Below are 15,676 nucleotides of genomic sequence, written 5' to 3' on the forward strand. Positions count from 1 at the left end.
CAGATTTAGAAAGAGATTTTCAGTGTCCATGTACTAAAGTTAACCATTTGTGAAAGGTTTGGGGAAGACAGGATAGCATCTTTCAGGATCTTGCTTCTTTGTTTCATGATTTCTGAGCAACACTTTATATAGAAACTATGTACCTCATTAATTTGATCAAAATTCTTCCTTAGTCTCTAATGAATCCAGAGACAGCATGTACCTTGTAAATTATGAGCTTTTAAAGTTATTGAAGAGCGTGGCTGCTAATTTATCTACCGTCTGGGGTCAGTCAGTTGAGTTTTTAAGAAAAGCCAATTAAAGCATCACTGCAACAATAATGGTTAAAAGAGAAGGTGTAAAATGTGGTCTGAATCTTTTTTTAAGAGGTTGGGATGATGTCTTTTCAGTGTTGAAAAATGTTATCAATTTCTTGTGTATGTGTCAAAATGCCATGAGAACTGTTTGTAACAGAGAATGTGGTACAACATCGTTTGTTATCTACAAATGCATATAAAAAAATTGAATATCATCAAAAGTTAATTTATTTGTGTAAGTTAATTCAAAAAGTAAAACTTTTTTCTGTGAATTTTGGAATTACGGCTTACAGTTAATGAAAATCCAAACATTTTCCTCAATGTCCTGCTAGAAAGTAGTTTTATGTTTTTTATTAAGTATATTGTAACCTTTTGGAGCATAGGTTGACTTAGTATATCCTTAAAACACAACCACACTGAAATGATTAAGGTCTCATTTAACAAAATTTCACCAGTTAAATTGGTGAAATTTAAAGCTTAAAAAAAATTAAGCTTTTTTTAGCTTAATTTTTTTTCTCTCATCTGTTTATAAATCCCCAAAACAATAAGTATTGAACCTATCATTATGACTGTCTTGTCACAGTAGCATTCACTCCAACACACACTTTTAACATGATCTCTGTCCCTGATGTTTCTCTGAATTGACCTGCTCTGTGTCTGTATGTGCATTCATGTCTAGTGAATTTTTCCCAAAGTCTTGAAATAGCTTTGCCTGACAATCCTCTCTAGGCTGTGGCTTATTCCCGTTGCTTGTGAGCTTTCTTTGACCTCATCTTTTTCCACACTTACCTATCTATTAAGTTGTTAAACATACAGTTTGAATATCCAGCTTCTTTAGCTGTGACCTTTTGTGGCTCACTGTCAGTCAATGGCTGGTGAACATGAAAGGAAAAGCAATAACATGGTTTTAATGTTGCATTTCTGTACTTAAAATGACTTTTTTCTTTGGCCCTTCGCATCTTTTTTTAATTTAGTTTTAAGTATTCTTTAGCTGGAAGCCATAATCATTAAATGAATACTTGATATATATTACTCGGTCTCCAACAGATCTATTTAATATATGAGTTTCACTTTTGAAATTAACAAATTAACTTTTTATGATATTACACTTAACTGAGATGAACCTGTACATGCTAAAAGGTTTGCGTCATCCCTTGAGAAAATAATGTGCTGGCAAATGCTGTTAGACTGTATGGGATTTTGTCAAACTGTCTTTAAATGTATTAAAAAAGAAAAACTTTTCATAAAATCAAGGAGCATCTTGCAGCAAAAGAAATGACTAATGGACGAAAAAAAGATGTGGACAGTGGCATGAATCCGTGGCATTCTCTGCAAGTGATTATGTCTACAGTAAAAGTACACATTTATTGGCACCAAAGAGTTGTGGACAAAGTGTACAAAAATACTGACAAGAAAACCTGAGGCATGATGGAAATTAAATGTAGATTAACACATGAGTAACAAAGAAAATGAGTCACGGCAATGTGGGGAAAGGAGAAGCTTACTTGGATCAAACAGATCTGATGCCAGAACTTCAGGAGGCTGCAACGGATGATCATCCAGCAGAAGGAAGTGATTCTTAAAAGATGTTCTCATTGTGTGCTCTGGTTTCTTTCAGAAGGTGGCTGGCTCTTATTGCCCTGGAAATAGAGCCAAATGAAAATCAGCAGGACTAAACGGGGAGTGTGTTACTGCTCTTAAGACTCAAACAAAAGTAAGAGCTGCTTCTGAGATGCCAAAAACACACTGATGGACAAATATCAGTGCATCTCAAACTTTGATCACCGTGTACAGTTCCCGCAAAGAAAAGGACTTACAGACATATTCTAAATGAATGGAAACTGATCAGTAATTAAAGGGCGGGTTTAATGTAAGTCTTGCATCTGTAAAAATGCTGAGTATTATGGTTTTCACTATTGTTCAGGAAGTACAGGCACGCAAACAGTTTTTTTTTTGTTTTTTTTTATGCAATTATCAAGTGATATGGCAACACTTACTGGACATTGATAGAAGGAAGGAACTAATTAACTAAATGCAAACACAAGCCAAATCCAAATCAATCTTTTTCTTCTCTTGTTTTATGTTGGGTAAAAAATCTGGACAATGAAATGAGAAAAGAACAAATAAATGACAGATGTTGGGATTTGATGGCATCCAGATCCCGAAGCAAATAAATGTTGCTTTGATTATTTTCCTAATCCAAACAAGCTGGACATTTTCGTGTTTCTTGCTGAAGTCTGCATTTTATTATGGCCTCCGAATTAATCTTTCATGGCACTCATTCAGAAAATAAACAAGTTGAAGAACATATTTATTCTATTCAGTGCAGTGGTTTTTTTAATTCTTCAATAGAGATGGGTTTTTGCTCTTTTAATCTCCACACCTCCGTCACATGAGTTTGGGATTTTATGATTAAAAAATAAAACAAATACCTCACAGATCGTCAGTTTAAAACTTAGCAGTTCGGTACAGTCAATTTTTAGTAAGTATGCATTATCATTTTTAAAACTGGACAAAAGTAAAAGGTTGAAGCCAACATAAAGGATTAGCTCACACAATAGAAACAGTAATATGACAGGACATTTTGACCCCTGACGTAAGTTTTGGGATGATCACCTTTTAAAGCACCAGTTTCTTCCCAAACATCAATTAGACTCTGCACTTTTCTTTTGCAAAGAGGGAATACTGTGAATTCTTTTAGATATCAAAACATTATTTTTAAATATCTGTGAAGACATTATTAATACAGCTGCAGAAATATGAGCCAAAAAAATTCAATTTTGGGGATTCCTTCCTCGGTGTGAGGCCCTCTTGGTGTCTCCTTCACATGTCCCGCTAACCACGTCCCCCACAAACAACTGTTTCTAATGAGTGCTTCAAGAAAACTGGATGTTTTGCAACTTCTGGTTCCCAGTGCTGAAACATAATGGATATATATAAAAAATAAAAAAAAAACAACTTGTGGCTCAAACAGGAATATTTCATTTTAGTTTCATAAAGCCTTATAAAAATGTTCAGTCAGTTTGCTAAGAGGGCAAATCTAAGTGCCAAAAAGGCCCATTTTACTCTGGGGCAATGGAAGGTTAGTAACAGAATGATTGGCATTAGTTGGAAGAGTGGGGATTCAATATGCCATGTGCTACAATGCCTCTGAGCAAAATGATAAGCCCCCTATTGACATGAGCATGTTTATAGGTTGCATAATTTCCATGTTTGCGTTGATTTTGATTTAAAAAAAATCTTCAAAATGACTAAATTGTAGCTGAATCATATTTTCATAACCAACCCAAAATGTGCAGTATTTGGCCCAAGTGAGAATCCCAGCTGTGAGGAAAATGGTTATCATCATGCATCAGTGGATATGACATTTCTGCATATCTGTGTGTAGCTGACAGCTAACCAAGGGTGCAGAAGTCAACAAGTCTTATCAAGAACAGAACAAAAGAAACATGTTTTGATCAAGCCCTTGTGCATCTAAATGAAATGTTGCAAAACCATATAAATGGAAACAATGAAGTAAGTAATAGCTGCACTTTAAAACCAGCATTATGAAAACAATTACAGAACTTCAGAACTTCATATTACTGGCATCATTGGCATGTTTTAATTGTAGGCCTAAGGATGTCTTTGAACTATATACTAGTATATAGTTTAAATAAGACATAAAGGAAACTCAGTGTTTTACAATAGACATACCAAAGCTTTGATCCCTATACTGTTAAGTTTGTGGTCGGAGCTGAAAGGCTGTGCATGAAAGTTTCCCTACAACTCACACTTAGTTACCCACAGTCTGTTTGAAGGAGCCTGCCCAGCATTGCAGCAAACAAGTAAGAAAAGCCTATGGAAGAATTACAATGATTGACCATCCATCCATCCATCCATTTTCCTTCACCCTTGTCCCTCAGTGGGGTCGGGAGGGGTGCTGGTGCCTATCTCCAGCTCACGTTCCGGGCGAGAGGCGGGGTACACCCTGGACAGGTCGCCAGTCTGTTGCAGACAATGATTGACCATTCAGTTTAAAATATAACTTTAACGACTATTAAAGTAATGTATGTAAAATTCAATCCATCCATCCATCCATCCATCCATCCATTTTCTTTACACCCTTATCCCTTAGAGGGGTCTGGAGGGTTGCTGGTGCCTATCTCCAGCTAACTGTAAAATTCAATATTTTGGAAAAAAATTAACATAATGAAAAAAAAATCTCACACACGATTCTAGATTTGAGCAATTATTAATACCCCTTTTTAATCCTAAGTGACCTGAAACAGGAAACTTAGTCTGATTTAAAATCAAGAAGTATCTTGTTTAACGGTGTAAAATATATCGGATTTAAACTGCAGGTTTTAATGGGTTAAAACAAGGATACCAGGGGAAATGCAAACACATAAACCTATTTTAAACACAAGATAATTAGGAAAATAACTGCATGTATTAGATTTGGTGTTTGTTTACGATCAATACTTCAATAGTTTGAGAGTGTCCTCTTGTGGTTCAAACTTTGTATTACAAACCTTCTGACCAGCTTGTGGAGATCTGAAAAAAGGTTAATGTTAATAAAATCCCTACAGAAAAAAAAAAGTATTGTGAAGTATATAGAGAATAAGTAAGAAATGAGATAAGTAAGTGAATTGTATTTTTATTGCACCTTTAATGACTGTCACCAAAATATAGTGCTTTATAAAGACAAATCATAAAAAAATAAAACGATTAAAAAGCAAAAGAAAATGGCACATTTTGTAAACAAACAAACAAACAAACAAACAAACAAACAAATATGGTAGACCTGGCCACAAAAAAGCTTGCAAAATAATATTTTATTGAATATTTGAAATGCTATTTTATTTACTTGTGTTTGTCCTCTTACGGCACCAACAGCACAGTACCTCACTTTGCCTTTTAACTTGACGGCTTTCTGTTCTCTCGCGGCACCGGTAGAGACTCTTCCTGTTAGAGTAAAACGCCACTCTGGTGTGTTAGCGGTTTCTCTGAAGGTCGTCTGGCTAACTGTGAGTATATCGAAAATTTCTGTATTAAATACTTTTCTTTGTTTCGAGTTTATACCAAATTGCCCTTAACAACGAGGCCAAACGTAAAGATTGTTCAGGCTTTAATTTCATTTAGCTGCTCTTTCCTCCTTGACGAGGTTGAGTTAGCCGTTAGCTTATTTTGACCTAGCTGTTATTAGCTTCTCTTCCATCAGCTAAGTGCTAACCTAAAAGTGCTTTGAAAATAAAACAACACTGTTTATTTGCTTACTTAATGTTTATACATGCATATCAACGAGACATTTCCAAATAACACGGGCTTGGATTGATTAGAGTGAGCAAAGTCATTGTTTCTCCGCAAGCAACTATTAACACGATTAGCACGTCTCAGTCAGATCCGATGAGTTTCACTATATTTTTTTAAGTACTTTTTTGAATGCAGTGGTTGGATAATTTTTATTTTTGAGTAATTTGCTCAATATACTTGTTGAAAATTATATTAGTTTCTAGTTTAAAAACGGCGTTCCAGATGTCAGTTGACGTATTAAGAGTGCTGACCTGACTTGGCAACAGTGCATAATGGCGATCTGCATAAAGTTAACATATTTAACAATCACTTCGTTTTTATAAAGGTGATTTCTCATCCAAATAAATTACTAAACCATGAATTATGGGGAGCTCATTCCAAGTAGTGTGTGACATAACTTTTTTCTATCAATACCTAAACATTATCATCCAGTGTCATGTGTGTATCTACTATATCAGATGATTATTTGTGTGTGTGTGTATATATATATATATATATATATATATATATATGTGTGTGTGTTATGAGAAAAAGAATATATATTATTGCGGTTTGTAAAGTTAACATGTTACTTTCTGTGTCGGTTTTTTCTTTCTTCCAGCTGGTTAAACATGTCGCTGCAAAAGCCGATGATGAGAGGTTTGTTGGCGAAGCGCCTCAGGTTCCATTTGCCTATCGCTTTTGGAATTGCTATAACAGTAGCTCTATCGTACAAGGTGAGAACAGGGGATATGTGTGACCCAACTTTGACCAGTACTGTAATACAAACTATAATAAGAACAATTCAAAGTGTTCCATATGCACATATGGTGTCTCCTAAAAGGAGGCAAATATGTCTATATATTTGGTGAGTTCAAGCCCTACACAAAAACCAAACCAAAATGTTTGTTTTCCTGGAATCATAAAAGCATGTAAATTCAAAAGGTTTATAAATCATTCATTCATGAGTTAACATTTGCAAAACATAGTAAAGGTTGGCTCATGTTTTAAAACTAAAAGCAAATTTGCATTCATTTAAAACATTTAAGCTGAGTAATTGGGAATGCTTTATGTGGGTGAGAATGTGTTTATTTCAACCATACAAATAATTGTTATAAACTGTAATAGTTTGAGGGGAATAATCAGCAGCAATAACTTAAATTTTTAAACATCTTTACTTGCAAATCATTAGATATAACATGTCTATAGCAGAAAAAAATAACATTAATCTTTTCTTAAAATGTGCAGCTTTCTTTTTTGTGAGAACCCAGTAGAGCTTTCTACCATCATTGTCTTATTTAAGCAGCCTCTTAACCTTTTAATATATGGAAAAGCTCATAGTTTAACAATTGAGTATAAAACTCATTATTTGTGTCCATGGAACTTGCTGTTGAGAGGTAGCAGTAAAAGCTTGCTGTCTGTGCAAAGTGATCTTTTTTCTTTTGGCTCAGTAGGGAGCAGTTTGATGGAGTCTTTGTGTTGGACACATTGTCTGTCACAGTTTTACATCTGTAAGCCCATTGACTTTGTAGCTTTCAATCTCAAAATTAGACTTTCAACAAAAGAAAATGTTACAACTTGCAAAACATTTATTAGTTATTTTGTCTGTGTAATATAGAAGTTTAGGTCTTACATGTGGAATTAAATTGTGCATTGTATTTTCTGCCCAACAAATGTCTTATTTTAGCAGATGTTTAGCCTAAATCCTGCACTTTACCTTCCAGTTCTGGGGATTTATTTCCTAGTTTAGATTATATAGAAAAAAATGTGAAATTCTCTGTTTACTACAGTTTGGAGTGACTGAGCCCAGGAAGAAGGCATATGCTAATTTCTACAAGCAGTATGATGCTGTCAAAGAGTTCAATGCCATGAGAGAAGCGGGGGTCTTCGAGAGTGTGCGTCCTTCTGGAAAGTAATACTTATGTGAGTCTTAATATTGAAAATGAATTTTATGCCTTGTACCACAAGCAATATGTTTAATGCTGATACAATATCCTCACAATTGAAACTAGCTGTATCTAATAGTTATGCATATCCTTCTTCCAGCTTCACCGTCCTGTCATTCATTCCTGGCCTGAAGATGGTTTCCCTTTGATGCTTACTGATTACAGATGAACACTGTTCTGCCGTTTGTTCCTCAAAATAAACTATTCTATTAATGAAATGTTGACTTTGTGCTTTACTTATTGAAAAAAATATATATATTTTCGCAGATCAAAGTGCTGCCAAGATAACGTATTTATTACGTAGTATTTGCACAATTATACTATACATGAAATGAAATGAAATTTTATTCGAACATGATACAAATACAAATATAAAAAATAAAATAGTGCACAGTAACAAGAAGTGCATAAAAAAGAAGAGAAAATACAGATTTTTTGTTTCAGTTAACATATACATGAGAAACCTTGCAGCTAAACTGCAGGTCTAGATGTAAATGTTTTATGTGTAACTGTTGCCCCCTGTTGTTGAAACTCTGCATTGCACTCTTTGTTTGCGCCGCCTTCGCCTTCCTGTCCACTCCTCTCAGCACTTCCTGGTTTTCTCAGGTGGATGTTAGAGCGGCTGCCAAACAAGTCTAAAGTTGCCTAGGGACAGGGAAAGGATGTACCTAGCGGCGAGGATACCACAGCCTGACTAAACGTTTTGTATCGTGTGAGCCCAGCCTTACAGAATGGTAAAGCAACGCGGTGTTTTTTACGGCAACCGAGCAGCAGCGGGAGGATCGTCACCCGGGACGCTGCTGTGAAACGGCGCGTTAGCTGCCGCCGCTAGCAGACTAGCAGACGGCGACCTGCTACTGCTAGCATCTACTTGACGTTGACCAGCTCGGTTCAAGTTTGACTCCAGACCTGAATCAGAAGAGTCCGAGGAAACTGGAGGAGGCAACATGGAGAACAAGGAGAAAGTGCAGATGAGGAATAACCCTCGCAGGTAAAGCCAATAACAGCTTAAACATATGGCGTATCTATGATTTTTATTTTTCTAAGCGTTAGCCTGGTGTTATGCTGAAGTTAAGAGCTGGGTCAGATATCAATTGCCAAATACCCACCCACAGACACTTGGTGAGTAAGTTGTATTTCATAATGTAAAATGAAAATTTTCAGCTCCTTTAGGACTTGGTGTAATATCAAAAAACATATTTTTTGTTTTTAGTTCAAATTTTCTGGTGCATTTATAATTGCTCAGTTGTCCTCTATACAAAAATTCATTGATTTAAATCACTATTCCTTTGGTATTTTTCTACCAGCCTGGCCATGAGCTGCTGTTGATTTTTTTTATTTAATTTAATTTAAATTCTCTGATTAGTTTTCTGTTTAGAAAATAGACTGACAAATTTAAACAAGCCAATAATTATAATTGTATTATTTTGTCACATAAAGAAGAGTTGTAGAATTTTTCATTTTCTCATTTTAATCGGGAAGATATTCACAGTACTCTGCTTGAACTGGCTTAGGAACCTTGTTATGATCTTTGTCTTAAATCTCAGAGCTTGCTGCTATCAGAAGCCCTTTAATCCAGTTTAATCACCTAACTCTATTTGGATCTTTTCCTAGCTGCCTTAATCCACACTGGTTTAAGAGAATCAATTTATTTGCTCTGTAATTTGAAACTTGATGTGAGAAATCTAATGCATGTCAGGCATAAGATGACATAAAACTGGTTTTGTGGCAGGAAATGGGGCCAGCAGGTGCTGTTTATTTATATAGAGGGTTAAAGTTTGTCATCTCTGCTGGTTTTGAATTCCTGTTGGGACTTCATTTTTTGTTGCACTTTTTAAATGCTGCTTCTTGTATTAACTCTTATGCCACTCTTGCCTCTAACTTCCAGAGTTTTACAAACCATACCATTAAACAATCCCACAAACTTTAAGAGGTTGACCAGTTCTGTGCTTAAGAGAAAATCTTGTTTTAGACAAGTCCTTGCTCCAACTAACAACAGATGTAATCATCTCCTCAGCATAGATGCACTTTCTCACCACCCATTTATTTGACTCAGGTGTATTAAAGCACAGAAAAGCCTCAGACATGAGGAACATCAACACTGGAGGAATGGGACATCTCATTCTGACTCTAGATAGTCTTCTGTCATTATTCCATATTTTAAATATTTAGAAATGAAATGTTGACTACCATCAGGATAATTATTGTATCTTATGTGCTGCTGTAATGCATGATCTGGTAACTCTTTTTTTCTTTTTTACTGTATAATTTTTAATTACTTTGGATTGGGGCTCTCAGATTATCATCTGGAGTTCTTCTTGTGCTCCAACTGGATTATATCTGCTAGCAGCATTGGAGCTTTGCCACTGCTTTCTCTCAGACTTAACTGTTTTTAGCTACTACAGCTGAACTGTTGTTAGGCATATTAGTTCAGGTATCTGAATAAGACATATTTACATATTTTGTAAATATGTTACCATGCAACTTCATTTTGGAAATCCAATTTTTAAAAATGTTGACCTGTTTAAATGTGCACAACTTACAAACCTTTAGTTTGTATTAGTGCATGTACAGTAGATCTTTGGTTTCACTCCTTTCAGTGATGTCACTGTGAAAAAGAGATGGTATTTGCTGCTGCAGCTTCCTTCACATGTGACAGACTAACTGTGCTCAGATTATTTCTCAAGACTGAACTATATGAAGCGGCTAATAATCCAGCTGAAATTTTCCAAAGCTAAGTTTATAAGCTGATGAACAACTTTCATCCACTTAAATAGTTGTAGTCACATTTATTAGCCAAACTGAGCCACGCTTAGTTATTACTCTGTTATTTGTAGTTGGCCTGGTTGATATTTCCTCTTTTCAACAGCTGACCCTGGCAGGCTTATGCTGCTGTTACCCAAATAGTATTGCTGTTAATATAAATATTGTGCAACCAACCTATTAGCATGATCAGAAGATTAACAACTGAGTCAATGTGTGAACGTAGCTGTTAATCTGTATTGTTTGCTGCCTGTGTGTGCATGTGGGTTGGTGGTTTTGGTTCTGTTGGCCTGTCTGGTACTTTTGCCACTGGTATGGTCACATGAGTTTAATAGTGACTAACTCACAGATACCAATAAAAACACAACTCTGGCTCCCATTTTTGAGCCTCCTAGGAATGCAAATGTCTCAGTGAGCAGCTCAGATTTGCAGAAAAGTGTCTTTGTAGTTTGAAGCAGAAGTCAGTCTCCTTTACTTGATCTCCCTTAACGTTTATTTATAAAAGCATTCAGTATTATTAGAAGTTAACAGAACCAAAAACAAGACCCTTATGGGTTCAGAGTATTCCACCCTAGGGTTAGAAATAATGTTAAGCTAATGTTATTCCTTTAAAAACTATCTTGATACAAGCAGCAGACTAACGGGGTTTATGCAGTTTCTGTTTGCGTTTTTATGCTACTCAGCAGTGTTTAAACCAAGGCGGTGACTTTTGACAAAACTGTGTGGAGCTGGAGTGTTCCTTTCTTTTAACAACTCACTATTTTTGTTGATGCATTAATTTGTTTAGAACAGGAACCAATTTTTAGCTTAGTTTGCTGAGTGTGTTTGACAGTAGGAACTGAGGAGTTCCTATTCTGCTCACTTATCAGGATGATGCCCGTAAAAACCCGCAGCTCTCTTGTTATCAAGTGCCCTCCGTCATCAGCTGTTTCCTCATCCAGTCAATGCAAGAGTGGCGTTGGAAGTAACACGTTTTACATGTATTAGCTTGAAGTTTGTGAAGTTATTCAGCAATTATGAGTCTGACAAGAGTAAACAAGAACTAGAAAAATCAAATTGTAAAGCTAAATAGCAATTGCAGTCTCCAGTTTGCACAAAATGTTTGACAAAACAATAATCAAAAAAATACTTGCTTAAAGTGTTTGATTTATTATATTCCTGATGTAATAGTGCAGGATCTGCACCAGTGCATATGAATGTTTTACCTTAAAAAGCAACATTGATTGTTGGACTAAAAGACTTTATGCCTGATTGACATTATGGGATGTCATTTTTCACAATGTCAATGATTAAGTTTGCCAGGGTTCTAAATTTCAGAATGTTATACATGTTAAAAGGTCCAGGGGAGCCACAGGGTTCAGTGGTGGAGCAGATGCTCCATATGCAGAAGCTCCAGTCTTCAATGCATTCGTCCTCAGTTCGGTCCCAGGCCCCTGGCCATCTGCTGCTTCTCTTCCCTTTCTCTCCCAGCCACTGGAGAAACAAAACCTTTAAAAATATCACCTGTCCATAACCCCCATTCTAGGTGTCAGGTTTCGTCTTAAATGCTCAAGTTAGTTTGTGTTTCCATCCACTTTTTGTTCTGGATTAACTCATTTGCTCTGTGAATTGTAGTTCATGAAGTGTTTATTATGCTGGGATAGAACTACAAGGCCCATAATTCAGGACACCATGAACCACATTGGGAGGATTTTATTACCAGATATTTAGCCTTTCTCAAAATGCATAAACAAATGTTTATTGAATCCAACAGAAATCCAGTTTAAAATTAGTAGTAAAACATTTTTTTCTGGTTGGTTTTTATTTGGGAGAACATGAACAAGGTGTGGCTGAAGCGGCATGGCCCATTTAGTGTTTTTAGTATTTTTAGGAGGAAAATGCACATGACTGAAGAGTGAGGGGGGATGTTTTAAATGTAGAAAAATAAACATTTAGTGTCCCCTCTCTTCTCAGTGGGAGTTCACTGGGTTCGCTTGAAAAGCAGATTATGATTTTCTTGTGGGCTTCTGTTTCTCTGTTGCATTTGGCTTAGAGTTCATACAGCAGCTCGACCTCAGCCTGGAATGGGTTTCATAAAGTATGAATTATGGTGCAGAGGTTTCATAGAACAACCAAATGCGTACTGAGCAATGATCTCTCTTTAATCAGAGAGTTTTGTAGCTTATGATATTTTTTTTAAAAAGGACTATTTTGGAACAAGTATAAAACACTGCAATTCTTCAAAAATATACATTGATGTTTTGGTCTCACAATCTCGGTTTAGAGACTCCAAATACAGTGAAGGTTAAACTAGCAGTGGCTGATTAATCCCCAACACACCAGACTGCTGAGGCTGGTGGGATGCGTTGAGTTAAGCAGGTGGCCTAATCCGCCCACATCAACATCACAGGAGCCCCGACTCAGCATCTTGGCACTGATTTTAATTTGATACTTCCTCCTGCCTCTCTGCTTTATCTGAAAATCGACTCGTCATAGTCTGTGTCTTGGAAGTGTTCAGATCTATTTTAGTCTCTAAGCTGAGGATATTTTTATCTCGGATAAAGAGTTTTCAGAAATCTGCCAGAAGGACAACTGAATCTTTATTTAACTTTGATTTCCCTTATAATGATTTCTTGAGCGTTGATTGTTTTCTTGGAGATATGAAGCACCAAACTCTCCTCTGAAGGTCTTTAGTTTGAAAATGTCTGATTTCTGAGTTAAGCAGATTCTTGGCCATAGATTCGGAAACATTTCTGTTTTTGTTGGGTAGCAACTAAAATTTAAAAGAATGACAAATTTTTAAAATAATTATTTAGAGATATTTGTGGCAACTTGGATTTCTGATTCTTTAACACCATTTTTATCTTGTATTTTAGGACTAAGGAACAATTTACAAATATTGTATTGCCATGCTGAAGGCATTCCCCAGTTGCTGCCCTGCTTTGATTGTTTGGCTCTAACCTCCCAGCAGCAGCAGCAGCTCTTAACCAGCATCTATCTCCCACTTGTCCTTACAGACAGCTGAAGAAGTTGAGTGAGGACAGTCTCACCAAGCAGCCTGAGGAAGTCTTTGATGTCCTAGAGAAGCTGGGTGAAGGGTGAGTCACATAGTAAGATGATAACTGATTACACAGGCCTGATAAATGATACTGTCTGGATGCCTAAATCTGCCTGCATTTAAAAGGGATCTAAGGTCTTCTGGCAATCTGCTTTGGTTTCCTTTTTTCTTTTATACTTTCTCTGTTAGTCACGCCATCCCACTTGAGGTCTGTCAGTGTTTCTGCCTCATTTATTTCTCCCTCCTCGTTTGCCAGAAAGCTCCTCCCTTCTGTTGTGCTTGTCAGTCTAAACAGCGCCTCTTCATATCCTGTTTCTCAACGCTCTTCCTGTTTTCAGCTGATCAACGCCATTTATGCATGTGTCACAACTGATGCCAGTCGTGTCATCAGGGAGGGGCAGAAGTGAATGAATCTCCACGGAATCCAGTTTTTATTTAGCGTCCCGTTTCCTCATATCTTTTAATAAATCAATCATTAATGGCACCGGTGTTGAGGTGACTTAGGTTCATCTGGGGTGTGTTTGTGCTTTTGCTTTTGAAATATTTTCCATCAGTTAAGAAGGTGACAAAAAAGACAACGAAAACACCCATGTTTGAAGCGATGTGGAAAATAATGCAGTTCAGCTGGGTCCTTGAAAGTGACAGATGTTGACAACTGATAGTTTAGTTCCTCCTACCTAAAAGGCAAAGCACAGCAAAAATTTAGCAGCAGAACACACTAATAAACACAAAAATGTCTGTACTGACTGATGCCTTTAGCTGCTCTAAATGCCATGACAACTTTTTCTAAACCAAATTCTGAGGTTTTCATATTAAAAAAGATAGAGGGATTAATCAGATTGTATCATCTGATGTTGTGATTTGAAAGTGTCGTTTACTGCCTGAGAATATGGGTTTACTTGTCCAGCTAGTAAACCTGGACAAGTAAACCTTTACAGATAAAGGTCTGTAAAGACCTTTATCTGTAAAGGTCTTTACAGATAAGAGCAACAAAGGAAATGTCTTTGTTTGCAGGTCGTATGGTTGTGTATTTAAGGCCAACCACAAAGAAACAGGAGAGATTGTAGCCATCAAACAAGTTCCTGTAGAGTCTGATCTTCAGGAGATCCTCAAAGAAATCACCATCATGCAGCAATGCAACAGGTACGCATACAATGGATTGTGTGTTTCACTGAATTAGTAACAGCATCACCTCTGTGATGTAGAGATACTTAATGAGATGTCCTGTTTAGATAAGACACTTAGATGATAGTCTGTATGTATAAACAAAAGTCTGACAGCCACATCTCTGTGTTCAGTCCCCATGTGGTGCGGTACTATGGCAGCTACTTCAAAAACCGTGACTTGTGGATCGTCATGGAATATTGTGGTGGTGGATCAGTGTCTGACATCGTCCGAATACGTAACAAGACGGTAATGTAACACTGGAGCGTTCACGCATACACACACACACACAAACACACACGCCTCGGTTTTCTTTGTGCAACGAAAAGTGGGCAGTAGTCTGCATCAAGTATCGGAGAGTAAAGAATGGATGTTTCACGCTGTTAGGATTTTAATGACTTAATTTAGAAAGATTTTTTTTTATCTCCTCAGAAGCCCATTTTAATATTTAAAGGGACGGTATTATATACTGTATTTTCCAGGTACATAATCAGTTGTTGTAAAAATGTATATGTTGCATAATTTGAGCTAGTTAAAGCAAAATTGATGTCACTTAAGGAGTTTTGGGTGTAACATATTTACGGATAAAAATGATTTTTAATCATAAATGAAAAGTAATTTTCATGTATTATAGAGTTTTGGCTTAGATACTGCCCTGTCTGTTTTCTTTTAGCAAATTTTTTTTTGAGTCTGTATATATCGGTTAAAAATTAATCAATTACTAAATTAGTTGACAATAATTAATTCATCACAATTAATCTAATTGTTTCAGGCCTGCTTGTAATCACTCTTTCTTTGTGTGTGTGTGTTTGTGTACTTATGCTTTATAGCTAACAGAAGATGAGATTGCCACTGTCCTCCATTCAACTTTGAAGGGTCTGGAGTATCTTCATTTCATGAGGAAAATCCACAGAGACATCAAAGCAGGCAACATCCTGCTGAACACAGAAGGTCAAGCCAAACTGGCTGACTTTGGAGTTGCTGGACAGCTAACCGTAAGCAGAAGCCCAAAATCATAATCAAATTAATCATATATTTAACATTAGTTGAAAAAATTTATAAAGAAAATTAGACAAAATAAAAAATAAGTTGTTTAAATAGAAAAATGCTTGTAGGGTTAGGGCAATAGTGTGTAGTTTAAAACTATATGATATGTAATTAGACATAATGTATTTGGACATCATAGGTGATTATGA

General features: G+C 36.3%; 2 protein-coding genes across 3 annotated transcripts in view; both read left to right on the forward strand.

Annotated features, from left to right (window-relative positions):
- The first annotated feature begins 5,196 nt into the window (after positions 1–5,196).
- On the forward strand, positions 5,197–7,734 carry cox6c (cytochrome c oxidase subunit 6C). The gene is made up of 4 exons (XM_007569626.2): positions 5,197–5,305; positions 6,193–6,307; positions 7,361–7,493; positions 7,617–7,734. The coding sequence occupies exons 2-3, from the start codon at positions 6,203–6,205 to the stop codon at positions 7,484–7,486; spliced, it is 231 nt and encodes a 76-aa protein (XP_007569688.1). The 5' UTR covers positions 5,197–5,305; positions 6,193–6,202; the 3' UTR covers positions 7,487–7,493; positions 7,617–7,734.
- Positions 7,735–8,070: 336 nt separating this feature from the next.
- The window catches only part of LOC103150146 (serine/threonine-protein kinase 4-like), a 39,038-nt gene continuing 31,432 nt past the window's right edge, over positions 8,071–15,676 (forward strand). Inside the window, exons 1-5 of one of the 2 annotated variants that reach the window (XM_007569628.2) lie at positions 8,071–8,507; positions 13,276–13,356; positions 14,331–14,459; positions 14,615–14,729; positions 15,311–15,475. In XM_007569628.2, the coding sequence (XP_007569690.1) occupies positions 8,464–8,507; positions 13,276–13,356; positions 14,331–14,459; positions 14,615–14,729; positions 15,311–15,475 (534 nt within the window). In that variant the 5' untranslated portion in view covers positions 8,071–8,463. The remainder of the gene's footprint in view (positions 8,508–13,275; positions 13,357–14,330; positions 14,460–14,614; positions 14,730–15,310; positions 15,476–15,676) is intronic. The other variant, XM_007569627.2, reaches the window with a different exon arrangement.

Source organism: Poecilia formosa, unplaced genomic scaffold (assembly GCF_000485575.1).
Source record: "Poecilia formosa unplaced genomic scaffold, Poecilia_formosa-5.1.2 Scaffold243, whole genome shotgun sequence".
NCBI lineage: Eukaryota > Metazoa > Chordata > Actinopteri > Cyprinodontiformes > Poeciliidae > Poecilia > Poecilia formosa.